Below are 27,283 nucleotides of genomic sequence, written 5' to 3'. Positions count from 1 at the left end.
CTATCCGTCAGTCATCACAAGAAAAAGTAATTTATGCTAGGATCAGGGGCCATTGGCAGTCACAGTGCTAGAAGAAGGAACTATTTTTTTTAATGGTGGAACACACACACACACAATAACACACACTTCATAGTCTATAAGACTATTACATATTAAAGGGAACATATTCAATTCAACTGCTGATTTACGTGTTGCGTAAGTGATGAAACCCCCCACTATAGTGTTTTGTCATGAGAAACAGTTTGCTCATTAAAAAAAAGCAGTTTTTGTACAGTACATTCTGGCACTCTCTCTGACAGGATAGAACTCTCTCTGACAGGATAGAACTCTCTCTGACAGGATAGAACTCTCTCTGACAGGATAGCTTCTGATGTTAACTGTTTTTGTTTTTTTCTTCTCTGAATCAGTCCGCAGACACAACCGCCCTTAGCCACACCGTCACAGGCCTCAAGCCTAACACCATGTACGAATTTGCCGTCATGGTAACCAAAGGTCGCAAGTCCAGCACGTGGAGTATGACGGCTCATGCCACCACCTACGAAGCAGGTGGGTGTACCCATAGTCTCTGATTGGTTCAGTTCCCCATGACAAATAACCATGCGGCCGTAAAAGGGACATCACACTAAAATATCATCATTTGTCAGAAGTTTTCACACCATGAAGGTGGGCTGATGTCGATATTTGAGTCCATGTCCCCATGCCATCTGTTGTGTGAATTTAGTTATATGCCTAAAACCTGTATCATTTCCAGATGTTATTATGCATAGATCTACATGTTCTATTCATTTGGGGATGAGGCATATAGCTGAATACACACAACAGATGGTGTGGAACAAGTTGACTCATATTGACATTAGACAATACCCTTGAGGTCTGAAACCATCAGAAATGTTTTGTGTTGTTGTATGGGAAGTGATTAAATATTTGCTGCACTCACGGCCAGCAAATAATCTTTATGACACAGTCAGTGTACACTCTGAAATATATGCATTAAATCACCCAATGCGTTATATATATATACACAGTATATTGACATTCAATTGTGGGCTCTTCCCAATCTCCCCAGTGTTTTAGCCTTTAGATCTCCAAGATTGTTTACAGGAATCGTTGTTCCTTTCTTGTTGGCTGGTGCTATAAGACTTCCGACCTTGTCTCCTAATTAAGAAAACATGCTAATGCTAATGAGCAGACGTGGTGTTCGGGGATCATTTCCAGGAGAATATAATCAGCTCTATGTCGCCAGCGTTCATTATGAGGGAATGTGCACATGGTTAAATAAACACTGACCTTTGGTCCGGCACAGGTAATCAGTTACAATTAGCGAGGCTGGCGTGCTAGCGTGTTTGTTTGGACGACATTAGTGATTAGCGATATTCTCACACAGAAATGAATGGTAAACATATGAAACTTACCAGAAACAGAGAAAGTAGGCTTCAATCTGTGCTTGATTAACATCAAAGAGTTATGAATTGGAATTCATGTGGTACTATTTACAAAAACAGACTTTTCGCTGTGTGTTTCATATTGATTAAGCATACTTCAATTCTATGAATAGAATGCTGTAAATATGGCTAATTTCTTAACATGTGCTCAGCTATGCCCTCAGGAAACCAGTTCATAAACGACATTATTTCAGCTCCAGCCACATGTTTTCAGCAAGTCCTCTTTTGTCTGGCCTCTGTTGAGCCTCAGGCTTAATTAAAGCTTAGAGTAATACCAGGATTAATTAAAATGAGCAGCGTGTGTGTGTGTGTGTGTGTGTGTGTGTGTGTGTGTTATAATGCTGGAATTAAGTGTGTTGGTGGCGGAGATCTGACGCCTGCTGTTTCCCTCCGTCTTTGATTGACAGCACCCAGCTCGGCCCCCAAGGACCTGACGGTGATCAGCCGCGAGGGCCGGCCACGGGCCATCCTCATCAGCTGGCAGCCTCCTATGGAGGCCAATGGGCGCATCATGGGTAAGACAAAATACCGCTGCCGAACCTCCCCTGTACCTGAAGTATGTGCCCTGAACACTGTAACTGAGACGCTGGATACTGTCATCGTCCTCATCCCCTTTCAGCCACAATCAACAGTGTGGGAAGAAATATCTGGTCTAACCCCTGGGACCCCAATGTCCAATGCCAGGGCTGGAAATCTGTAAACATTAGGCGCACACACCTTTAAAAGACATTGTTGTACAAATAGCTGATCACCTCTGGGCCCTGGGCACTGTGAATCACCTTGGCCACTGTGAATCACCGAGTTTAACTATTTGCCGTTGTCTCTGTGTTTTTTGTTTTTGTCTTTCTTACTGTCTTCCTGTAAATTTGTAAAGCGTCCTTGGGTTCCTTGAAAGGCACTATATAAATCAAAGATTATTATTATTATTATTATTATTATTATTATTATTGTCCATGAGGAACATTTTTCTTTCTACAATGGAATTTAGCTCTATTTTCTTACTTTATACATTGTTTTCGTGTCAAGGCAAGTCTTCTTTTTCTTTTTCTGAGTTTTTATATTGAAAAAAAAGGAAAAGGACCCTGTGAAAAAGTTTGGGAACCCTTTTGGATTATTCTTTGTTACCTTTTGAGAAGATGATTACTAAGGCCCAGACCAAGGTGATTTACTCGTTAGGGCTTCAATGAGTCAGGTGAATATAATTCCATGATTTAACTATATATTCTGAAGTAACTCCATGCCTTCTAAAGTATCAGACTGTTGTGTCTGGTGTTAAAAACCATGGGTTCCTCTAAACAGTTGTCCAAGAATGTCAGAATCAAGATAGTTCACTTCCACCATCAAGGAGAAGGCTACAAAAAACTCTTGCAATGTTTCAAACTACCCATTTCCACTGTCAGAAACATCATCAGAAAATGGGAAATAAATGGAACAATTGAAGTCAAGGCAAGATCTGGAAGACCAAGAAAATGTTCAGATAGAATGGCCCAAGATCTGGTGAGAAATGCTTAGAAGAACCCACACATCACTGCAAAAGAGCTGCAAAGAGCTGCAAAGAGCTGCAAAGAGCTACAAAGAGCTGCGGCCCTCACAATTCCTTTTAGAAAGCCTCTTGAATATGTTAGACAAAACATATGTCGAATATTATGTCCGCCCTTCCAAAAGAATGAAGAAAAACATTATTTTCACCGAAGGAAACGGTCACTTTGTGTTGCCTGGGTTACTGTGAGCCCCACACAGAATGAGGGTGTACAGAGATACATGTAAAACAATGTGGGTGTTTTGTATTGTTTGAAAGATGACCCAATCGCTAATTACTTTTGCACCACACACTTAAACTCAAACAGTGAGGAGAAAGATCAGACTGATACATGGAGTGAAACAGAATGGACAGACAACGGGGTCGTTCTAATGCAAGGAATGGACGTGTGTTTGAGGAATGGTATCAAACATGTGGGTGATGGAGCCCATTGGATACTTTTCCATTCCTCATTCCATCAGGTGACCGTGATCCAACCTATACCATCCATCCTCATCATTCTCCTCTCTGTCACCCCCCCTAACCGCCTCAGGCTACATCCTGTACTACACGCTGGATAAGAACATGCCTATCGACGACTGGGTGATGGAGACCATCAGCGGCGACCGGCTCACCCACCAGGTCATGGATCTCAACCTGGACACCGTCTACTACTTCCGTATCCAGGCCAAGAACGCCAAGGGGGTGGGGCCTCTTTCCGATCCCATCCAGTTCAGGACCTCCAAAGGTGGGTCTACCGTACCAATATGAGTAATCCCCCCCTCACCCACACCTCCCCCATCCTTCTCACGCAGTCTTGCCAGTTCCCCTGGTTCTCCAACTCGCCTCTGGCAATTCTGAGATACTCATTTCATACGACTAGCATATGCTGTCTGTGTACTATAGATGAATGAAAAACAGAAATCAATGTGCACACTCCAAGAGTTGCATCTCTTGGGGAAAATGGGGTGTTGAGTCCTCGGGAAAATAATTCTGAAATAAGTTGTAGTAGCAGTCACGCACTTGCACTCACTCTGGCTTGTATTGTGTGTGGAATAGGCCTTCCAAAATGGCTGCCCATGGTGATTTAGTGAGGTTGAGTGGTTTATGTCCCTGCAGCGTCTGTGTCGTTTGTCTTCATCATTGTAGGTCAAGGGAAACGAGCTAATGCTAAGTCTCACAAGTCCAACAGGAGTACATCAATTAACATGCTATTTAGCATCTGTTGAAGTGAACTGTGAGGTGGCAGTGAATCCTCTGGGGCTTGTTTAGCTAGTTAATTTGTCCAATGCTAGGCTGTTTTCGAAGTGGTCTTCACATTTTCACTCCGACTGCATTCATCACATTTTTCCAGATAAGTGTGTGTTTGATATGCTGTGTTGCTGTTCAGCACTTGAAAAATGGTAAAACGGAAGTCAAAAATTTAAAACGAGAAATCAGTTTTGCATTCTTTAGAGCTATTTTTAGGGCTGAAATGAAATTAAATGTTGAACTGTGGTGAGATAATAACAAGGTGTGGAGTGCGTGAGAGGAGCTTTTATGTGGGCCTCACGCTGAGTTTGGAAATTGCAGTGGTGCTTTCAATCGGCCGGATAAAGTGGTGATTTTCTACTCAATCACACATTGTACTACTGTATTAAAGTACTGTATAAAAATCCTGGGAGGGGACAACTACCGGTAGCTGATTCTGAGTGTGCATGTGTGTTGTGCAATGTCAAATGGCTGACAGTGCTAAGGGAATTGATTCAAATAATAATAATAATAATGTATAATGTCTAATAATAATAATGTCTAATAATGTATGTGTATGTGTAATGTATAATAATAATATATATGACAACAGCTGGTGAAACCGGGAACAAGTCGGCAACCGACGGACCGTTCAGACTTTTATTCTACTACCTAGTTAGTGTAGAGTAGTGAGGATTACTCTCATCCATTGCATTGCAATCTTTTGGCTTGACAAGAATAGCGAGTGTGTCTTTGATTTTCAACAACGTTGACATTTATTTACATTTTTCAGAATAAAAACCATTTTGATGTGTGATCAATGGTTGCCAACTTCCTTTTTCACCAGCTGCTGTCACATATATACCGTCCCATAGGATTGATCGTTTCAGTGAGCACCACTCACAAACCTAGTTGTATGCATGACACTACGTTGTCCTCTAGGGTGACTGTCTCCACTAAAATGTTCTTCTCTTTCTCTCCCCTTCCAGTGGAACACCCAGACAAAATGGCCAACGATCAAGGTAAGCAGACAGGAACAGTTGTCACAATGTATAGTGGGAGGATATTAGCATGTAGCTACAGTAGCTACAGTAGCACTGTGTCAGTCACCTGATCCCCATAGCTTACGACCAGTGGGAAAGGGTTTCCCTTTGTAATAATTAAATCCCATAATTACACAGCGTTCCTAGGATGGTATGATGGATGCGGGGGGAGGGTTTATCCTGATTTCATTCCACTCTGACATCAGTGCTGGCAGGTGGGGAGTACAGCCTATCTGGAGAGATGAGAATGAAGGCCAATTATGGCTGTTTTATGAGAAGAAAAAAACCTTTGCCTGAGAAAAAAGCTTTAAAAAGGAAAATTCAAATCTCCTGGACATTATTTTTCTTTCTCCCCTCAACCGCCCCTCAAAAATGTGCAGAATGAAAAACATGAAACAGACGTGCCGTCGTATCATCCCTTTCTCTCCCCCTCTCTTTCATGAATGTCTCTCTCTCCTCAGTCGCCCGCAAAGATAATTTGCCTTTAGAAAAATCTGGTAATGAATTGGTAATAGGGTTTTCTAAATCAACCCCCTTTTTAGTATTAAATTGTCTTAGGGGGAGACGGGAGTGGTGTTCGAGGTGGGTGGGCAGAGGTGTGGTGTGTGTGTGTCTGCGTTTGTGTGTGTGTGTGTGTGTGTGTGTGTGTGTGTGTGTGTGTGTGTGTGTGTGTGTGTGTGTGTGTGTGTGTGTGGGCAGGGGGGAGGCACTTTGGCTATTTTTAAAGATAATGGAGGGTGTTGAATGTCAAAGAGGCCCGCAGTCATTCCACTGTCTCCTCTTGTCGCCAGCAGACTAATGAGAGTTCTCGTATTAATTAAGACTCGAGTTCGGAGGAGGTGAAAGAAGGGGCCCTCCAATAGCTATTAATTGACATTTTGTGCAAACAGCTCTGGAAGACGGAGCCTGACTAGGCATATGAAGTAGAGACAACTTAAGTGCTCCTGGAGATATTCAGTGGAAGATTATTTAGGTATTTTATTTCTGATACCAAGAAGGTAATGATTAAAAAAGCTATTTAACAAATTACAGAAGTGTGTTAGTGGAAGAGGTAAGCAGTTACAGGACGTGTCATCACTTGTTTAATCACTCAATTTAATCAGGAGGAGACATAAACAAATTGTGAATCAAGATCAGTTTTTTTTTTTTTTACTTAACTCAACAAACTGTTGTTGGTCGATTTTACACAGAATTGAATGTCAAAAACGATCTCAATCAAACCCACCACTCGGACCATAGCATTGTAAACATACTTTGCAGCACCACACAAGCACTTCAGCTTCTCCTAAACAAACAATGTAGTTTGTAACATTGGGAAGTCTTCCCAAACATGAGAGAAAACATATATTAAGTCAGAAATAAATATCAGATGTTGGAGAATCGGGCATAATATGTGGGCCACCAACTACAAATGAGCTCCTATGGGCTTGAGAAAAAAAACTTGTGGGTTTTGGGCCCTCACATCGTATAAATCAACTCAAATGGCGCCAGGGGAGGCAGCTGTGAAAACGCCAGGACTTAGATTGATGGGCATGGCCCTTTCATTGGCCCCTCTGCGTCTACCTCGGTGGTCATGGTGCTAGCTTCAACAGGGGAGACACGCTAGCTGTGTTAGCTATGTTAGCCTCTACCCCTTTCCATGCCTCCTTAATCCCTAATCAACAGACAGGAGGGAGTCGACATAGAACGATGTGCTGGTTAGGCCTCTCTGCTTGCTTAAAGAACAGAGAGCAGAAAGAAAGAAAGAAAGAAAGAGAGAAAGAAAGAAAGAAAGAGAGAGAGAAACAGACACAGGCTACTGCAGCTCCTGCCCATGAAGCGAGCCACAGCTGATGTGGATTGATAGGTCCCCCTCCTGCTCACTCTTTTCTACTTTGGGTCCAAACAAGATGTGTTCTCCTTTCTCGTGGTCACCCTAATGTGGCCCATCTGTCATGCCTCTGCCTCGTACGATGAACCCACGTCGCCGGCAAAGGTGGGGAAAGTGAAGCCACTGGAATTCCTGCAGGTCCATGTGTCTGTCGGCAGCTAGTCAGCTACCATAGCTCAACACTATCGTAGCTCAAAGCTACCGTAGCTCAGATAAGAGGGGTTTTTATTGTCTGTTTGCACAGAAATGTACTTTACGTCATACAAAACAGTCCATGTCAGGACGTGTTAAGACATAAAAACAAACAAGAAACATAATATAAATCCTCAACATTCAATAAAGTGATATATGGTGTGTTAGCTGATAGCTACCATATCTCATAGCACAGCTGTCTCCCGGGATAGGGCAGTCCCTCTCGTGTAATGGGCTGACATAGAAATACGCTAGACCAGTGGCGAGAACACCAGGTTAATAGATGATAAGGAGCCTTGAATATCTGTTTAAGACACAGCAGGTCAGTGGAGGCTGCTGGACGTACAGTAGATGTCAAACACACCATTCCTTAGTCCATTCCATGCATTACAATGAGCCTGTCCTCTGATTTCTACCTCCCAGCAGCCTCCTCTGCTCTATACAGTGCATGTGTAGAAATCTGGGGTGGTTATTGGTGACCTAGTGTATAGTGAGTTGGACTGGTGATCAGAAGGTCATGGGTTCAAATCCCACCTGTGAACACTACCACTAGTGTGCCCTTGAGTAGGGCACTTAGCCCTAAATTACTCCAGGGAGACTGTCCCTGTAATCTCTAATTGTAAGTCGCTTTGGAAAAATCGTCTAGATCTGCTAAATGGTGTAAGTCTAGTGACACTATTGTTTTAACGTGATGTACTGAATGATTACTGTACGAACAACATATTTACATATGTATAATATAACATATTAGAGTATTGGCCGCATTAGCAGAAGAGCGACCTGTTATGAACTGTCATTGTGGACAGTTAAAAAAAAAAAGCCACCTGCTCAGACTTGCCATAGGTGTCTTGAGGTGTTTTCCCCCAAAAAGTGCAAAGAAATAACGATTCGATCATGAATTTGATTCATGTCATCAGTCAAAGAAATAGGATTTCTGTGTGCTTTCTATTTCAACCCCAGATATGAGATTTTCTGGCAACATTTAAAAGTAACAGCACTCACTGTCAAGTCTTTCTTCTTTTGGGGGGGGTGGAAAAACCAAAACAAAATTCCAAGCTTTTGTCTATTCTTAGAGTTCTTTCATGCAGCCAGCATTGTGCTATTCTTTCTCTGCTATCACAAATGGAGAAGAAGGTAAAAAAAAAACGGAGGAAAAGAGAGCTGAGGAAATGCAGAGAGAGCTCCAACAACAAGACGCTGTGCTCCCTCCCTCCCAGTCCGAGACTGTCCCCTTAAGCACTGCTCGGTAGGAGTCCACTGGCCTTCTTCCTGCCCCCAGTGAGATACAAACCCTGTGTATGCATGGGAGGTTGTTATTGTTGTTGTGTCTACTTACACCACACTACTTCGTGGGGATTGATTTTTTTTTTTTTACGCTGCGCAATAATTGGATACTGAGAGGTCTGTGGGGAGCAACAGTGTGCAGGGTTTCTGTTCTATGAGAGAAGTGTTTGGTGAGCAGGAGCCAGAGGCTTTTCACCAAACAGGACCCAGCCGCCCTCTCTCTCTCTCTCTCTCTCTCTCTCTCTCTCTCTCTCTCTCTCTCTCTCTCTCTCTCTCTCTCTCTCTCTGTCTCGCTCTCTCTCTCTCGCTCTCTCTCTCTCTCTCTCTACTCCATTCTCATTTGCTCTTGTCTGTCTGTCTGCCTGCCTGCCTGCCTGCCTGCCTGTGTGCATGCGGTGTGTGTGTGTGTGTGTGTGTGTATTTGGCTCTCTATCTGTGTGTGTGTGTGTGTGTGTGTGTGTGTGTGTGTATATCTCCCTCTCTCTCTCACTCCCTCTCTCTGTCTGTCTCATTCTCTGTTCTCTGAATGTCTCTCTCTTTCTCTCTGGTAATTTCAGATGAGGCTTGCCTTGCCTCCGAGAAGCCTCGAGTCATTTCAGATGAGGCTATCGTTGCATTAATTACAATGAGTCTTCCGTCCTCCGACCTCCACCAGTCTCCCCCTAAGACACTCACATTCACATCTATAATTTCTTGTTTTGCAATTTGGGGAAGAAAAGTTCAAAGACAAAATCACGTCCGTGATCTTCTTTCCCTTGAAATCGGACACTCTCTTCTTTTACCTGAGATGGATATGAAAATGTTGTCTCAACCGTATGTCCTTATGTCAATCTATTTCTATAGTTCAACTGACAGAATGCATCACAATAGGGTTTTAGGAGGGGTTTTCTTCCTTCTAAGGGATATAGAGAGGCTCAGAGACACACACTGTGTCTTATAATGTCTTATAATGTGAACTGTCCTCAAAGGTAAGAGAGAGAGGGAGGGCATGAGAAATGCTATTTGTTATTTTGTTCAGTCTTGAATAGTCAATAAGCAACTGTTGTTGTGTCTTTTCCTTTTTTTCTCTAATTGCATTTAAGAAAATAGCATCTCTCATTCTCATGCCCTCTCTCTGTCTCTCTCTCTCTCCCTCCCTAACCCCCCCCCCCCCCTCCCTCTCTCTCTCTCTCCCCTCCCTAGGTCGCCATGGAGACAGCAACTACTGGCCCTCCGACAATAACCTGATTGATAGGAGCAGTCTGAATGGTAAGCGCTGGTACAAGTAACACCAGAGACTCAGAATGCATTGTCACAACACCCCCCCCCCCCCTAATTGCTCCCTCATGTAGCCTCTCCTAGCCCCCTGTGTGCTCTTGTCCTGGGCTGGCTCTGGCACTAGCTAGCCACTAGGAGCATGGGGATAAAGCTCAAACAAGGTCATATAATCTCAATGTTTACCTATTGGTTCATTCCCCTGTAGCAGCAGTTTGTGTGTGTTGTGTTGTGTTGCTTGAGGTGTACAGAGAACGGGGACTGAAATGCCCTGTGTCATGTGGTGCAGGTTGCTAGAGCTCTGTTCAGCTATGCTTTTGTTTTTCTCTCCTGACATGCCCCCCCCCCCCTCCCCTACCCCGTCTCCTGCCCTCTCTCCATGTGTGTGGCTTTTGATTTCAACTGTTATTTCTACACTGCATGTACCATACACCCTCTCGTAACAATCTTTCTTTTTGGTATTTTAGTTGGATCACTCTTTTTCTATTGGACTACATTAACAAGGGTGTTTTAGATTTGCGCAACGCCTGTTCGACTCGGTCCACGGAGGGTGTTAAAGGGGGTAAAATACATCTCTGTGTGTTGTTTCTCAGTGTACACACGTTTTGGTTTCCATTCAATTACGGCATGGTGGGGCCCCCTTACGAGCCCCGCTGCGTGTAGTCTGATGTTGTTAATATTGTGGGTTTAAACAGCGTGCGCTGCCATTGCAGTTTAATGAGATAGTAATATACTGCTATGGGTAGCAGGGCTATACCAAGACCACTTGATTTCACAGAGGGGAGCAGTTTCCCTCCTCCCAGCTCCCCCCTCCTTCCCCCTGCCATATTTTCTGCTGTCTTCGCCTGGGCTCTGGCGAGGGGTCTCTGTGGGGAAATCTTCTGTTAATTACCGCTAGCTAGATAATCACAGGCTGCTACGCTGATGGGGATGAGGAAAGAGGAGCACACACACACACAGCCGCTCAAACAGCCACACACACACACACACACACACACACACACAGCCACACACACACACACAGCCGCACAAACGCACACACACACTCACACTCATACACATACAAACACACACATACAAACACACACACACACACACATACAAACACACACACATACAAACACACACACACACACACACACAGCCACACACACACACAAACACACACACAGCCGCACAAACAGCCACACACACACACACACACACACACACACAGCCACACACACACACACACACACACACACACACACACACTCACACTCATACACATACAAACACACACATACAAACACACACACACACACACACACACACACACACAGACATACAAACACACACACACACATACAAACACACACACACACACACACATACAAACAGACACACACACACGGAGGGGTGCAGAGAGGTATGAGGGATGAATGAGAGGAGGATGGAAAGGAGGAAGGATGATTGAGAGAAAGGAGGAAAAGAGGATTGTTTGCTCTTCATATTAAAAAAGGGTAAAAACAAGTATTCTCCCACTGGTTAGACAACATTTGTGTTGTGGTTAACACTTAAGTTTGGAGAACATTTGTCAGGCTCTCATTTGTATCTTATAAGTGCTTAATAATTTGCTAATTAGGCAACACAGTAAACACACCTGAGCGTATTGGCACGGCAACGCTTTGGCGTGACAGGCCGGGCTTGGCGAGGTGACGGCATGACCACTGACCCACTGCAGGGCATGCTGGGATACATTAGGTAGAGGCGGTGCAACTGGCTGGCGTGATGAGACCAGATGGTCGAGTCGCTCCACCTGTCGCCCTCCAGTGACGAGAGGGCAAAGGTCACTGTTGAAGCATGGACCTCTGTGTATAATGTCTGGTTTCTCAGGGGAACAAGAGTGGCGCGAGACGAAAGATGTCACCGTCCGCTGTGCCTCTATGCTGCCATCTGGATGCCCATATCAGTGCCCGCCTCCCAATAAGGGGGAGTTATCACCTCTTTTACCACAGCAGAGAGGGGGAGGGCACTGCCAGGGATGGAAGTGGGCCATAAACCAATAGTGTGACATAAAATAAAATGCTGTGTGTACAGTTTTTTTAATATGGTAAATAATGTTTAGTCTACCCACTAATTACGCTACATTAGCATGCTTAGCATTAGGTTTAGCCACCTTGTTTACCAACACATCCATTGGGCAGACCCCATCGTGGTGGCCAGTCTTGCACTGTAGACTGTAGACCCCTTGTGTACAAAACGTTCTTAGAATCCAGGCTGAAACGACTCCGATTGGGATTAAAACCCAGATTAGAATTCTTTGTTTCTTGTTTTGGGGCTTTTCAACCAAACAATCTAACAACCACCCACTCTGACAGGAGTTTTCTTTGTTTATCTAAACCGAGCCGGATAGATACGCAGACACAAACTGTGCTCTTTTACCACCTGAACATTTTCTTCTTCCGAATCATTAAGTGAATTGCACCTAATTCCCTGCTAATATAGCATAAGGGCATCCAAGCAGAACGTAGATGAGATGGGAGAGTTGTTATAGCCGGCACAATGTGACTCTATCCTGGATCATCAGCCATTGTCTGAAAGACATTAACTGATACTTTGGCTGGACTAACTCTAAGGAGCACTAGGGATTTAGCAGCTAACGATCTACAGTTGCACAAAAGCGCTCGATATAACAGCAGAAAGAGCACTGTTGAATTCTCATTATAAAAGTTGCATTCGATTGTTGTTTGATGTGTTGTCGTTCCACAGGTTTGCCACGTAGTTTGAGCACAGCCACTCATCTAGATAGAACAACATAGGGGAGTCAGAGGAGAGAGCCTTTTCATGCATATTTATCCCAGATGGTGATCTGTCACTTTGTGATACGGTTAATGTTTTATGGCTTTTCATGAGAGATGACATTATGTGCGGGGAAATGTGTTCAAAGCTTAACTCTCTAAGCCTTTCATTCCCTGCAGGGATGATCGTATATCATTATATATAAATATCAAATATATCTCCATGATGCGTTCAGTGGTACTGCATTCCTCTGATACCTCTGGATTACTTACATAGGGTACGAAAAACAAATTACTGAATCAAATCACCACAGCTTTTGCTCTTGCTGTTGTTTAAAGGCTACCCAGGTGTGTGTTGGGCTTTGTAATTCTTTATTTGTTGTTTCTGTGTTGGGCTCGGTGGTGGGAGCCTTGTTTATGTGCAAGGTCTTTTAGATGCTGTTGTGGTACAAAGGCTTTAATGAACAATAATTATGAAAGGCTGCAGTCAATTAAATGACAAGCTGCATTTGGCTGTATCACTGATAAGTGCAATCCAGGAGGATCTGATGGAGTGTGGGCATAAGATAGTAGGCCTACACACACACACACACACACAAAAACACACACAAAAACACACACACACACCTGCAGTTAGGGTCAGGGTCAGTTTCAAAGTTCCACGTTAACACACACGCACAAACACAGCTGGGCTCCGTTTCAAAGCTCCCTAACACACATACACACACACACACACACGCACACTCTCACTCACAGAACTCTTGGTCTCCCAAGTTATTTGATGGGATGTTTTGTTAGAGGAGGTTGGCCTAGCCCGCGGGCATACCAGACAACATTGTTGTTGCGGTACTGCTGTGCCACGGCCGGAGGGAACTCCAGTCTGCTTCCAGTCGTCAGTCCTGAGGAGGGGAGGGGGGGGGAGGGGGGTTGAAAAGTCAAGATAATGGAGTCGAGGTGGAGTTAAAGGTGTCAGTATATCTGTCATTTCTTTTCCTGAGACGTGGAAAGTGAGAGGACAGGTTGGATTCATGACACTCTCCATCATTCATTACGGTGACCTTGGACGAGCGTGGTGGAGAAGCCGGAGCGAGGCACTTCGAATCTATCCCTCACACACACACACACACACACACACACATACAGACACACACATGCACATACACAACAGCAAAGCAGTCACCACATGCACACACACTCAAACGAACGAACGAACGCACATGCACACACACACACACACACACACACACAAACCGACTCACACACATACAAACCGATGCATGCGCACACACCCACAGACACACATACACACACAAAGGAATACACGCACACAAACTCTCAAACGAATGTACACCTGCACACACACACACGCACACGCAAACCTCTCAATTCGTCTTGTTGTCGTCTGTATTTTCCTCAGGCCCCTTTTCTTCAGGGGTTTGGCAACGGCTGGTGCAATCCAATAACAGCTATCAGCAGTGTGTTCAGTGAAACCGTACATTAACTCACTCCTACCCAGAGAGGCCTCTCTTTCTCCCACAACAATACCGCAGCCTGCTCCGCACGGCGCTAACCTCTCACACAGGCTGGGGGCAGAAGCAAGAGCCTCTGGAATGTAGAGAAAGAAAAGGAAAGTGTCTGATACCATTCCTCTTTCCGTTCCTCATTCCATTCCGATTTCTACCTCCACCAGCCTCCCTTGGTTCAATTTAGCCTCTGCGTCGCCATTCTACTCAATGTAGCCTGATATGTTCTCATAGTAGAACACTCATATGGCGCTTCTCCATTGACCAGACCGGGACGGTACAGGACGGCACGCATGTGTATCTTACCCGTACCGTATTTTCAGAAACGCTTCTCCATAATACACAACAGACCTGCCTCCCAGAATGCATTTCACACCGGCCGGTAGCGGGGATTTTAAATCCCCCATTTTAAACCTCCATTGGCTAAAAGCTGTCATTTTGGCTCTACAAGTGTTAACATGTCATGGAAGAACCTGTGTTCACGCGAGCTGCATGTAAGAACGTAGCAAGCAGTGTTGCCAGATTGGGCTACTTTTGGTCACACTGGACGGGTGGATTCGGCAGCTTTTAGACTGGTTGGGCTGGAAATAGTCAATTCCGTCTCGCAACCCTGGTAGCAAAATATGTGCATACAACATCGTATCTGGTAGCCTACTGGTACTTTCAAATTGCAAGTTGTTTCATCCGGTAACATAAGTTACTGGTTTACGTTTCTCTGTTCTCTTTTTCGGGGTGATGGAGGAGAGATTGGCAGTGAAATTCCAGATAAAATCCATGATGGGACTTTGTTCATCATCATCCTCCGTCCTCACACACTCATGTTTTTCCCCCTCCATTAATCTTCTGTTATTCAACACAAGTGTGAAAACGGATTGTATCCTTTATCTCAGAGACACTCTGGCATACTCACTTAATTTGGGTGAGATGATAGGCCTACTTTGCAACTTTACAGTTTTGGTAACTGTTTTTTGTTTCTCTACTGTAACATAACATAACAATGTTTATTGTGAGCTTTCGGTCTCAAGGCTCTCGGACCATTGTAAACAACAGCTGTATGACGCGTCACATAGTAGCACGCATAGTACCTTTCGCTCCGACTCAGGAGCAGTAGCTAAAATCAGTACGGGTACTACGCCCCGGTACGGGCCAGTTGGCAGTGGAGAAAGCAAAACAAAGCGGGAGCACGGGTTCCGGTACGGTACGGGACGGTAGCGAAGCGCCTTTAAAGTATAGTATGGTGAAGTGTATTCCCTGGAGAGATGGGGGGCGGCCCGGGCGGGAGGGGTGCGCTCTATTGTTTTGAATGTAAATGGCCTTGGCGTGGAGAACCTATTACATTTTTCCTTGATCGTATCACCCCTTGGGGGATCATCAGCTGTTCACTGCTCTGGATCAGGCATTAAACCGTACCCTTTTATCTTAGGCCAAAATGTATTCAGAGAATTCAAATGTAGAGAAGAGAAGTCATGGGGGAGAATGGGCTCAATCTCTCTGGTGTGTTGTTAGATGGATCATTGTTTCACTCAGCGAGTGGGTGATGTATGCCACCAGTCCCGAGTGGATAGCAGTAAGCCTCTACAACACCTCAATATATAAGAATTATGTTAATGTGTAAGAGTTAGATGCTTCAACTTAAAAAAAATATCCAAATGTGTGCACAGTAACTTTACAGAAAGCAGGTTTGTTGGGGGGGGCGGGGGGCGGTGGGCAGGGGGGGGGGGTTGACATAATCGAGTTTTGAAAGTTTGCCACCATTTTGTCTCATTCTGCTTCCCGGTGTTACTTTTTTCAGAGCCACCGATTGGCCAGATGCGACCACCGCACGGGAGCGTGACGCCACAGAAGAACAGCAACCTGCTGGTGATCATCGTGGTTTCCGTGGGAGCCGTTACTGCGGTAGTGGTCGTCATCGTGGCACTTATCTGCACCCGCCGCTCTTCGGCTCAGCAGAGGAAGTAAGTTGGCTTTACCTCACTAACTGCCAAAGAATTCCGGAACACTCACCACCTCAAGTGTTTTATCCGGTGTTTACCTAGCAACAATATTTTGATTGGCTACAAAATGAAGCATCATAATATATGCATTTTTGGTGGAAAAAGTCAATGTTGACAATTTGGGCGACTTTATTCACCCTAAAGGCACTAAATGAGTTAAAGGGACAGTCTGCTCCAAAATCAAAGTTTGATTTTCCAACTTTTTTTCAGACGTCAAAAGTAGTCAAATCTCAAGATGATTCCACTCCCCACACCATACGTCGAGCGATATGCCCCCAAATAAACAGAGAACTAGTGAATACTGTCATATCAGACAATTGGGTGATGGTATCTTTTCCATTCCTTCCATTGAGGCACTCAGTGTACTTTTGTAATAAACTGTCTTTCGACAAATTTTTCTAACTTTTACTGTCTTTCTATACAAATAACCTTGCCTTGCCTTGCCATCTTCTCTATGTATCCCAGCAGCCCTCAGGCTCCTCTTATTCCCTCCTAGCGTGATATAATGTTAGTCTTCCGGTTTTCATGATGCCACTTTTACTTCAGGAACTTAAAAGGGAGGAAGTGTATCACCTTGTTCAAACTGCTTCTTTGCCCCTCAGAGCCCCTTAAGGAAGTACATCAGCTCATTCCCCCTAAAGAACCTTCCCTTGAAGGTGGTAGCTGCAGTCGCTGAACAAATTAGCAATGTTCTCTTCAAGGCAATGCTCGGGGATGACACTCTGTTAACGCCTGTTAGAGTGTTAGGGATTCTGTTTGAAACTCCACTGCAATTGTTATCTCCATTGTCTTTCTCTACCTCTCTCTCGTTCTCTCTCTCCTTATTGTTCTCTCTCCCTCTCTCTTTCTTTGTTATCTGCGTTGCATCTCTCTCCCTCTTGTTCTCTCTCTCTCTGTGTGTGCGCGTGCGTGTCTGTGTGTGCGTGCGTGCGTGCGTGCAGTGTGTATCTCTATCCATGTCTGAATATGAAAGGTGCAGCGATAGTATGTGAGTGAATCAGACCGGCTCAGAATCAGGAGAGGTTGAATCTAGGATAGTGTTTTGGTTCCTGGGTCACGAGGCAGAGACCTTCAGTGTGTTTACCCTCCTCGCCTGGAGTGCTCTGCCTTTTAAATCGCTCTTGACAAGGCTAGGACACAGGTCCTGACTCACGCCTCCCTGTCCTGAAGCACCCCCCTCTCCACACAAGACAAATGTGCAAAGTGCTCTGATTGACCAAACCACCTATTTACATGAGACGAGACACTGAATTCTAGCATTGAGCTAGAATTCAATTTTTGTTTAGATTTTTTAAAAGATGGATTCTATTGCAGTGGGTTGCGTGTGTGTGTGTGTGTGTGTGTGTGTGTCTGTGTGTGTGTGTGTGTGTGTGTGTGTCTGTGTGTGCATGTGTGTGTGTGCGTGTCTGTGTGTGTGTGTCTGTGTGTGCGTGTGCGTGTGCGTGTGTGTGTGTGCGTGCGTGCGTGCGTGCGTGTTTGTGTGAGTGTGACACACATGAGGTGCAGGAGTGTGTATGGAAACTGAGGCAGTTGGTGAGGAGAGGGAGAGAGTTTGAGAGAGGGGAGAGAGAGGAGGAGAAGGAGGGAGGAGAGGGAGAGAGTTTGAGAGAGGGGAGAGAGAGGAGGAGAAGGAGGGAGGAGAGGAGAGAGTCTGAGAGAGGGGAGAGAGAGGAGGAGAAGGAGGGAGGAGAGGGAGAGAGAGGAGGAGAAGGAGGGAGGAGAGGGAGAGAGTTTGAGAGAGGAGGAGAAGGAGGGAGGAGAGGGAGAGAGAGAGAGAGAGGGAGAGGGAGAGAGAGAGAGAGAGAGAGAAGGAGAGAGAGAGAGAGAGAGAGAAGGAGAGAGAGAGAGAGAGAGGGAGAGAGAGAGAGAGAGAGAGAGAGAGAGAGAGAGAGGGAGAGAGAGAGAGAGAGAGAAGGAGAGAGAGAGAGAGAGAGAGAGAGAGGAGAGAGAGAGAGAGAGAGGGAGAGAGAGAGAGAGAGAGAGAGAGAGAGAGAGAGAGAGGAGAGAGAGAGAGAGAGAGAGAGAGAGAGAGAAGAGAGAGAGAGAATGAGAGAGTGAGAGAGAGAGAGAGAGAGATGAGAGAGAGAGAGAGTGAGAGAGAGAGAGAGAGAGAGAGAATGAGAGAGAGAGAGAGAAATAGAGCTATGCTCATTAATAGTAGTCCTGCCAGTACACTGTTCAGACAACAAAACCCGACAGCTACAACCCTGAAAACAAGGATAGAGGTCCACCACTCAACAGAAGGCATCACCAGCAAAGCACGACCTGTCTGTGTGTGTGTGTCTGTGTGTGTGTGTGTGTGTGTGTGTGTGTGTGTGTGTGAGTGTGTGTGTGCGTGTGTGTGTGTGTGTGTCTGTGCGTCTGTGTGTGTGCGTCTGTGTGTGTGTGTGTGTGTGTGCGTCTGTGTGTGTGTGTGTTGTGTGTGTTTGTGTGTGTGTGTGTGTGTGTGTCTGTGTGTGTGTGTGTGTGTGTGTGTGTGTGCGTCTGTCTGTGTGTGTGTTTGTGTGTGTGTGTGTGTGTGTGTCTGTGCGTCTGTGTGTGTGTGTGTGTGTGTGTGTGTGTTTGTGTGTGTGTCTGTCTGTGTGTGTCGGCATGTGTTTTCCCACATGATTTTATATGAAGTGGAACAACGAACACAGACAAGAACAGTCCTCGTCATCATAACACGCTGCAGATTCATTTTATTTCAGGGGGAAATACAATTTCCAAGCAATTCCGATCCTTCCCAACTGTCTATCTCTCCCATCTGTCTTTTTCTGTATCTCTGACTTATTTTCTCTCCCCTCTCTCTCTCTCTCTTCTCTCTCTCTCTCTCTCTCTCTCTCTCTCTCTCTCTCTCTCTCTCTCTCTCTCTCTCTCTCTCTCTCTCTCTCTCTCTCTCTCTCTCTCTCTCTCTCTCCCTCCCTCCCCCCTATAGGAAGCGAGCCACCCACAGTACAGGGAAGAGGAAAGGCAGTCAGAAGGACCTGCGTCCTCCAGACCTGTGGATCCACCATGAGGAGATGGAGCTGAAGAACATCGAGAAGCCCTCCAGCACCGCCCCCTCGGTCCGCAATTCGCCCATGCAGAGTTGCCAGGAGATCTCACAAGTCAGCCACAGCCAATCAGAGAGCCAGATGGGCAGCAAGAGCAGCCACTCAGGTAAGTTAGCGATAATGATGACAGTGATGACAATCAATCAATCAATGTATCGTATAGTACTTTTTAGACATACAAATGTCTGAAAGTGCTTTACAACAAAAAACTGTAAGAAACAGTCCTAAAAAATAGATATACAATACAATACAAACACTGAAACCATAGACCCCAAGAAGCAAGCCAAGCAAAACAGTTGACGGGGTGTTTTATTCTGTTCTCCCTATTGATTTCCAGTCCAGACCAAAATATCCAAACCATCAAACCAGAGCTCTATATAGCTGGAATGCCAATATTATTATTCCATTTTTCTAGTTTCTATTGCTGAGGGAGTTCTCTCATTCTCCCCGGACTATTCAGAGTCTTTGATTCCAAGGGCATATGCTCATTTTATGTGCTTCTTCTTTTCTCCACAGGAGCAGATGCAGATGACGCTGGAAGCAGCATCTCTACTCTAGAGCGCTCCCTAGCAGCCAGGAGGGCTACACGCACCAAGATGATGATCCCCATGGACTCGCAGCCCAGCAACACGCGTGAGTGATGGGTTATGCCTGTGTCCTGTCAAAACACTAACCGGCCCAAGTCAATCACACTCAGTCTGTTATCCGTCGAGGAGAGGACACTGCTGTTCTCTGATCATCCAGATGTAACAGGGAGATATTAAACTCACTGAGGTCACTGGTGCTAGTCACTGCTCCCAGATCAGTTTTGTTGGCTAAAGCGGAACGACATAGATGGTACATAGATAGACAGGCCTGATGGGTATTGTGTGTGTGTGTGTGTGTGTGCGCATGCGTGTGTGTGTCTGTGTCTGTCACCGCTATTGAATGTGATAAAGATTGGTCTCTGTACTGTACCTAAATGGTAAATGGACTGCACTTATATAACGGCTTATTCCAAAGCGCTTTACAATGGCCTCTCATTCACCCATTCACACACACATTCACACACCAATGGCGGCAAGCTACCATGCAAGGCGCCGGCCCACTCAAGCAATTTGCGGTTCAGTGTCTTTCCCAAGGACGCTTCGACATGCCACTGAACCGCCGACCTGGCATTCATTAGACGCCGCCCACCCCTACCTCACCATGTAAGTTCACAGCCAGACGGACAGACAGACAGGTGGACAGACGGACAGAGAGACTGACAGACAGACAGGCAGAAAGACAGACAGACAGACAGACAGACAGACAGCGAGACAGACATTCACACGGATAGACAGACGGACAGACAGACAGACAGACAGACAGACGGATGGATGGATGGATGGGCAACAGACAGACAGACAGAGAGAGACAGACAGACAGACAGACAAACAGAGAGACAGGGGGACAGGCAGACAGAGCGACAGGGGGACAGACAGACAGACAGACGGACAGACCGACAGAGAGAGAGGCTGTCAGACAGATGGACAAACAGAGAGACAGACAGACAGACAGACAGACGGACGGACGGACGGACGGACAGATAGACAGACAGAGAGAGAGGCAGTCAGACAGATGGACAAACAGAGAGACAGGCGGACGGACGGACGCACAGATGGATAGACAGACAGTTACTGTACTCCCCTGCCCACCTCAGCGACGTCACCCGCCGAACACGTCCGTGCGACCACCCACCCGACGCGGCGCTGCCTGCACATCATAAAGGGACACTCTAAATCAACCTCCAGATGAATTGTCGCATCGCAGCGCTACTCTGCCGTTCAGTAGATTAGAAAAAGAGGGGAGGGGAAACTGCATATGAAACTATCTTAAGTGGAAAAATAAATCTGCCATGGTTGAGACACGGTTCGCATTTCACATTTCGGCACGCAGACGTACACACACGGGAGCCCTAGGGCTATTGGGTACATTGCCTACTGCCTCTGCATCGGAGGAACAAGATGTTATCAAAAGGCCCCTTGATATCACACGTGATGATTTTTTTTTTTTTTACCTGTAGCCGTGATTCCTCAGTCTCCCTAGTCTAGTTTCTCTCCCCCGTCCCCTAGTCTACAGAGAGCAGTGTATTACTAGTCTACAGAGAGCAGGGTATTACTCCGTGTCCTGTGTGCGCTCCTTTGTACGTCTCTAGATTCCTACCTTGCTCCTTGCTGTAGATTCCTCCCTTGCTCCCTTGAGCTGGCTGTGTTAGAAACGTGTTTCACATCTCAACCTCCCTCCCTGTCACCTACCTGAACTCTCTCTCCCCCTCTCCCCACCCTCCCTCACCCTCTCTCCCCCCGGAAGGTCTCCCTCCCCTGACACCTAAGTGCTCCCCTGTTAGTGGCACATAGGGTAATTACCTGCTTCTTTCTTCTGCTTCTCTCTCTCTCTCTCTCTCTCTCTCTCTCTCTCTCTCTCTCTCTCTCTCTCTCTCTCTCTCTCTCTCTCTCTCTCTCTCCCTCTCTCTCCTCTCATCTCTCCCTCTCCTGTATCTCTTTCCCACATGTACCCACATGAAAGAGCCGTCACATCTTGGGCTCCTCAGGGGGACAGAGAGGGAGAGAGAGAGCGAGGGAGAGAGAGAGCGAGGGAGAGAGAGGTAGCATCGATTCACTACTGAGCACGCTCCCAAAGCCCAGGGTCTCCCATTAGCATGGCGCATGCCCCCTCAACCACACACACACACATCTGGCCCCCTGAATCACCCTCATCACAGGGGTGAGGACCCAGAGCCTGCGGCGTTCCAACATCTTCACATGACCCCGCCTATCTCACATCAAACTCAACTCACCTGGGTCCCCTCTAGGCAACGCTCTGGAGTTTAATACACCAGGGTGCCAGCACGACGTTTCACAAACTCCTCACTATCTCACACACACACACACACACACACAAATGCACATACACACATGCACACACACACACACACACACTCACAAACACTCACAAACACGTGCACTCCTGGCAAGCCATCTCATAAAGTGGGTACACTACACACACACACACACAGGCAGACATACACTCACACTCACACACTTCTGGCAAGCCATCACATAAAGTGGGTACACTACACACACAAGCACACACACACTCCTGGCAAGCCATCTCACAGAGTGGGTTACACTACACACACTGGTACACACACACACACACACACACACACACACACACACACACACACACACACACACACACACACACACACACACACACTCACTCCTGGCAAGCCATCTCACAGAGTGGAGTTACACTCCACACTCCACACTCCACACACTACACACCACACACTTCCCGCTCTCTCCTTGTTCAGAATAAAACTGCGGGGCCACACTGTCAAGACTAGGCTGAGTGCACACTGTCAAGACGAGGCTGAGTCCACACTGTCAAAACTAGGCTGACAGGAATAGTTTTAACTTGGCTTGATTGGCTCATAGGTTCTGTCAAAAGCTGGTTTTGAAGTTGGGGGGAATGTATGAATGTTGTGAATTATAATATTGTTGCTGTTGATACTGTACAGTAGATGGTGTGTCCCTGCGTTAACTGTATGTGATGTAATCATGCCTTAATTAGGCCATCTCACTCGCTAGCTAATTAGCATTAATGTATTGCGTGCCCAAGACTGTGTTAAAACACTACAGACCAAGTAAGAGACGTTCGAAGCGAGAGAATGCTGTACTTATTGCTGTCCTAATGACAACGACATAACACTTATCACTCAGATATGAATTGTAATTAAGATATTGACATGACCCAATGATGGTCATTAATAGCACTTATATTCCTAATTGGAATAATCATTAACTCATCTGTCGACGGGTGTGGTTCAGGTGGCCTGTTTAATCTATAAAGATTAAACAAGAGAAAAGCCAATGTGTTTAATCTGATAATCCTACCTCTTTAATCTGATAATCCACTCAACATGTGACCCCTGTCACCTAACATGGTGTTGCAGCCACAGCTCTGTAATGGAAGCATAACCATATATGGGCATAACGTACACTGTAGGAAGTCACAGTAGATACCTAGAGGGTTTATTCCCTGCGGCCTTTAGAGTGAGTTCAGAATGAGTGACACCCACCGGAAGTTTTTAATTGTGTAAGTAGAAAAAAAAAGTTTTAGCTCTTTGTTTTTAACTTCTTGCGTTCAATGTCAAAGAAGTCAACAACAGTGGTCTAAGTGCTGTCAATGACCAGCCGTCCTCTAGGGTTTAGCCCTGTCAGAAACGGTCAGGTGGGATGTTATCGCAATGGGGGGCGGGGGGTTACTCATGTGTTTATAGTGGGGGGGTAAGATAAAGAAAAAAAAGTCAGGACAGACACTTATTTTGTTTGGTGTTATAATTGTGAGTTTTTCATGTGTACTGTTTTGTAATAAATAATTGGGCAGGTGGCATTCATGGTGAACTGAGAGATTTTTTGACACCGTTCCTTCAGAAAAGCATCCATTTTCTTCTTCTTCTTCTTGTCCCATACGGCCCTGCTATGACTCAGCTGTGTTTATTATCATATTTTATTTTTTATTCATTTTGCTCGATAGAGCATGTAATCGCTTATCGAGGGCCGAGGTAATCAATTCCCCAAAGTTGCAGCCTCATGATTGGATATCAGGCCAGCTAGCCAACACAATGACCCGTCGCAACCCTAGACTACAAAATAGATTTAAACCTGTGCAAACATGTAAATGTGACATTCGGGATCAAGAGGTCGTGACCCGTGATGACTAGATGATCAATATCAGCCTTGAGTGAACTCCATCTTAACAGAGAGACTCATTACCTGGAAATGAAGCTTTGTTTTCATTGTTCTCTGGCTGAAACGCTAGAATAGGAAAGTACTTTGCATTAAGTGCTCCGATGCGCCCTTTGTTCAACACATAACGAATAGTATAGTAGTGAGTCCAACTAAAATGGAGTGTTATGCATTTGGTGATGAGCAGGTATTGATGTACAGACATATACCTCAAGAAATGGGGAAGATTACACTAGTTTACACAGGCCTTTATGGATTAAGATGTGATCTTTGAAGCTATTTTGGGAAGCAGCATTTGGAGCGAGTACAAAGCGGTAGCTCCCACTACAGTCAACTTCTCACGTAAGCCACACTGACAAAGTGAGGTGGAACATAATGAAAGTGCTCTGGGAGGCTTCAAGGTATAGACGGACCTCATCGACTCCAGAGTGATAGATGGAAGAAAACACTCTCTCTCTCTCTCACTCTCTCTCTCTCTTCTTTCTCTCTCTCTCTCTCTCTCTCTCTCTCTCTCTCTCTCTCTCTCTCTCTCTCTCTCTCTCTCTCTCTCCAGGCAATTCCGTCTCCTCTCACAGTCTAAGGCAGTTTAGGAGATAGAGATCTGTGTGTGTGTGTGTGTGTGTGTGTGTGTGTGTGTGTGTGTGTGTGTGTGTGTGTGTGTGTGTGTGTGTGTGTGTGCATGTGTGTGCGTGTGGATGCGTGTGTGTAAAGTACCTGAGGCGTTTTTTGAACAGCTAAGCACTCTCTCTTCTCTCTAATGCCTCAGGATCTCCTTCTCAAGGTCAAGGCATAGGTCCCCTCTCTCTCTGCTGAATGTTTTCCTCTTCCTCAACACTGTGTAACTGTGGCTGAACATCACCTGAGCAAAAGAGATGGTTAAATGCGTCGGTTCAGGATCCACAGAATGTATTCTTTTTACTAGCAGTGCTGCTGATCGATGGATATCATTTTGAAACCTGTTCAGGCAGCTCCGCACATCTGTGGAGGGATATTATATTGTAGCCTCACGGTAAGGTCTCAGCCTAAGAGTGTACCTACAACGTATCCATCCACCGCTGCTGTGCAGGTGAAGGCGCTCGAAGTTCCAAAATGTTACCAATCGATCAACCGCACTGCTGGTATGAAGAATACATAGGTATGTGACAGCAGCTGGTGAAACTGGGAACAAGTCACCAACCAATCAAAATGTTCAGAATTTTATTCAGAAACGTTTAAATACATTTTAACTTTGTTGAAAATCCATGACACACTCGCTAGTCAAGCCAAAACATTGCAATGGAATGGATTCGGTGAGTAATCCCCACTACACTAACTCAGTAGTAGTAGTAAGTAGTAGTGGGGATTACTCCCCAAATCTATTGCATTGCCATATTTTGGCTTGACTAGCGAGTGTGTCATTGATTTTCAACAATGTTGAAATGTCTTTCCATTTTTCAGAATAAAAGTCAGAACGGTCTGACGGTTGCTGACTTGTTCCCGGTTTCACCAGCTGCTGTCACATAATGTTAACCATATTATGGTTTGAAAAATCCTGAACCCACACGTTAAGTCGTCATACTATAGAGCCTACAAGCTACAGTTTTAGATTAGTCAAATCCTCTGTTAAGTTGCTCTGTACACAAACAAACAATTTACATTTGGCTGCTATTAAAGGGCAAACTCACAATTACAATGTCACACTTTAAGTGTTAACTGGAGGCCAGTTACCTATGCACAGTATAAGTAGCAACGTTTAAGGTCCTGTCCAAATACCAAATCTATCCCCTACTTCCTAGTCACTTGGGTAGAACTCAAAGAATTGATCGTATAATTGTATTAGCAAGATGGCTTTGTCCACTTCCACTTTGTCTATCAAAGGGCCAGGTAGAATGCCTACCACCGGTTTTATCCTCTCAGATCTATAGTGTCTAGGGTGATGGGGCTAAGGATTGTTTCTGCAATCGATCACATAACCAGATCTAACAAGCCGTTTGGTAGTCTAACCTGTGAAAAAAATCGACTTGTATTCCCTGTTCTAAACATGTAGCTATGGTTACCTGCCATAGTTAATGTCACTGTGTCGTATGATTTATCTGGTTATGATGCCCTCTTTGCCCTCCTCCAGCTGTCGTCAGTGCCATCCCCGTGCCAACGTTGGAGAGCAGCCAGTACCCTGGCATCCTTCCGTCGCCAACCTGCGGGTACACCCACACCAAGTTCACCCTCAGGCCCATGCCCTTCCCCACCCTCACTGTGGACCGGAGCTACGCATCAGGTAGATGTCAGTACAGAACACACTGCTCTCATCCTCTCTGTCTCTCTCTCTGTCTCTGTCTCTGTCTGTCTGTCTGTCTGTCTGTCTGTCTGTCTGGACCGGAGCTACGCATCAGGTTGATGTCAGTACAGAACACACTGCTCTCATCCTCTCTGTCTCTCTCTCTGTCTCTGTCTCTGTCTGTCTGTCTGTCTGTCTCTGTCTGTCTCTGTCTCTCTGTGTCTCTATCGCTCTCTTGCTATCTCTCACTCTCTCCGCTCCCCCCCTCTTTCTATTAATAATTCTCCATCTCTTACCTTGCCCTTAACTGCAGCTCTTTTCATTTCAACACGCCTTTCTATTTGTCCCCCCTCAGATTTCACTCCCTATGCCTTCTCTTATATTGAGTCTCTCTCTCTCTCTCTCTCTCTCTCTCTCTCTCTCTCTCTCTCTCTCTCTCTCTCTCTCTCTCTCTCTCTCTCTCTCTCTATAGTACAGGACGTAAGTGAAAATAAGACGGGATATAATTAGCACTACAACTAGTAATAAAATAGATAGTTCAAGTAGTAGAAGTGGCTGTGAGCTTAAGGTTAGGTAGTCTGTATACATGGGGTGTGCTTAGGGATGATAGTCAATTGTCTACAGCAGGCTTGTTCATTAGCCTGATCGCCTGGGGGGAAGTAGCTGTTGGTTAGCCTCTGTGTTTTGGCCCTGAGGCTCCGGAAGAGGCTTTGCCTCAAACAGACTGTGGTTGGGGTGGCTGGCATCTTTGATGATCCTCCGGGCTTTGCTGACATACCATTTGTTGTATATATCCTGGATGGAGGGAAGCTCACTCGGCTGTTCGCACCACTCTCTGTAGCGCTCTGCGGTTGAGGGCAGTATATCAGTGATAACAACAAATGGTATGTCACAGTATATCAGTGACAACAACGAAATGTTCAAAAATGTACCTGTTCTAAACACTGCTAGTGCCTCTTTCAAAACACAGATCAAAAATACAGAAGGATGGAATCAATCATCCACACTGGATGACTACTAAACAAATGAGTGATGGTGAGCTGTTCGACATACACAACTCCCGACTGTCAGGTTTCTCAGCCCACGTG

The 27,283-nt window shown here is 45.5% G+C and overlaps 1 protein-coding gene across 1 annotated transcript in view; it reads left to right on the top strand.

Moving 5' to 3' along the window:
• dcc (DCC netrin 1 receptor) overlaps positions 1–27,283 on the top strand; it is a gene marked incomplete at both ends in the record, with an annotated part of 204,317 nt that overhangs the window by 165,907 nt on the left and 11,127 nt on the right. The window contains 9 exons of the mRNA XM_080528242.1: positions 408–546; positions 1,850–1,957; positions 3,515–3,709; positions 5,181–5,213; positions 9,763–9,828; positions 15,930–16,092; positions 19,049–19,272; positions 19,683–19,799; positions 26,046–26,195. Of these exons, the coding sequence (XP_080384368.1) occupies positions 408–546; positions 1,850–1,957; positions 3,515–3,709; positions 5,181–5,213; positions 9,763–9,828; positions 15,930–16,092; positions 19,049–19,272; positions 19,683–19,799; positions 26,046–26,195 (1,195 nt within the window). The remainder of the gene's footprint in view (positions 1–407; positions 547–1,849; positions 1,958–3,514; positions 3,710–5,180; positions 5,214–9,762; positions 9,829–15,929; positions 16,093–19,048; positions 19,273–19,682; positions 19,800–26,045; positions 26,196–27,283) is intronic.

Source organism: Nansenia antarctica (genome assembly GCF_963989245.1).
Source record: "Nansenia antarctica genome assembly, chromosome: 4".
Taxonomy (NCBI): Eukaryota; Metazoa; Chordata; class Actinopteri; order Argentiniformes; family Microstomatidae; genus Nansenia; species Nansenia antarctica.
The sequence above is the reverse complement of the archived record's forward strand: the minus strand, read 5'-3'. Positions and strand labels throughout refer to the sequence as shown.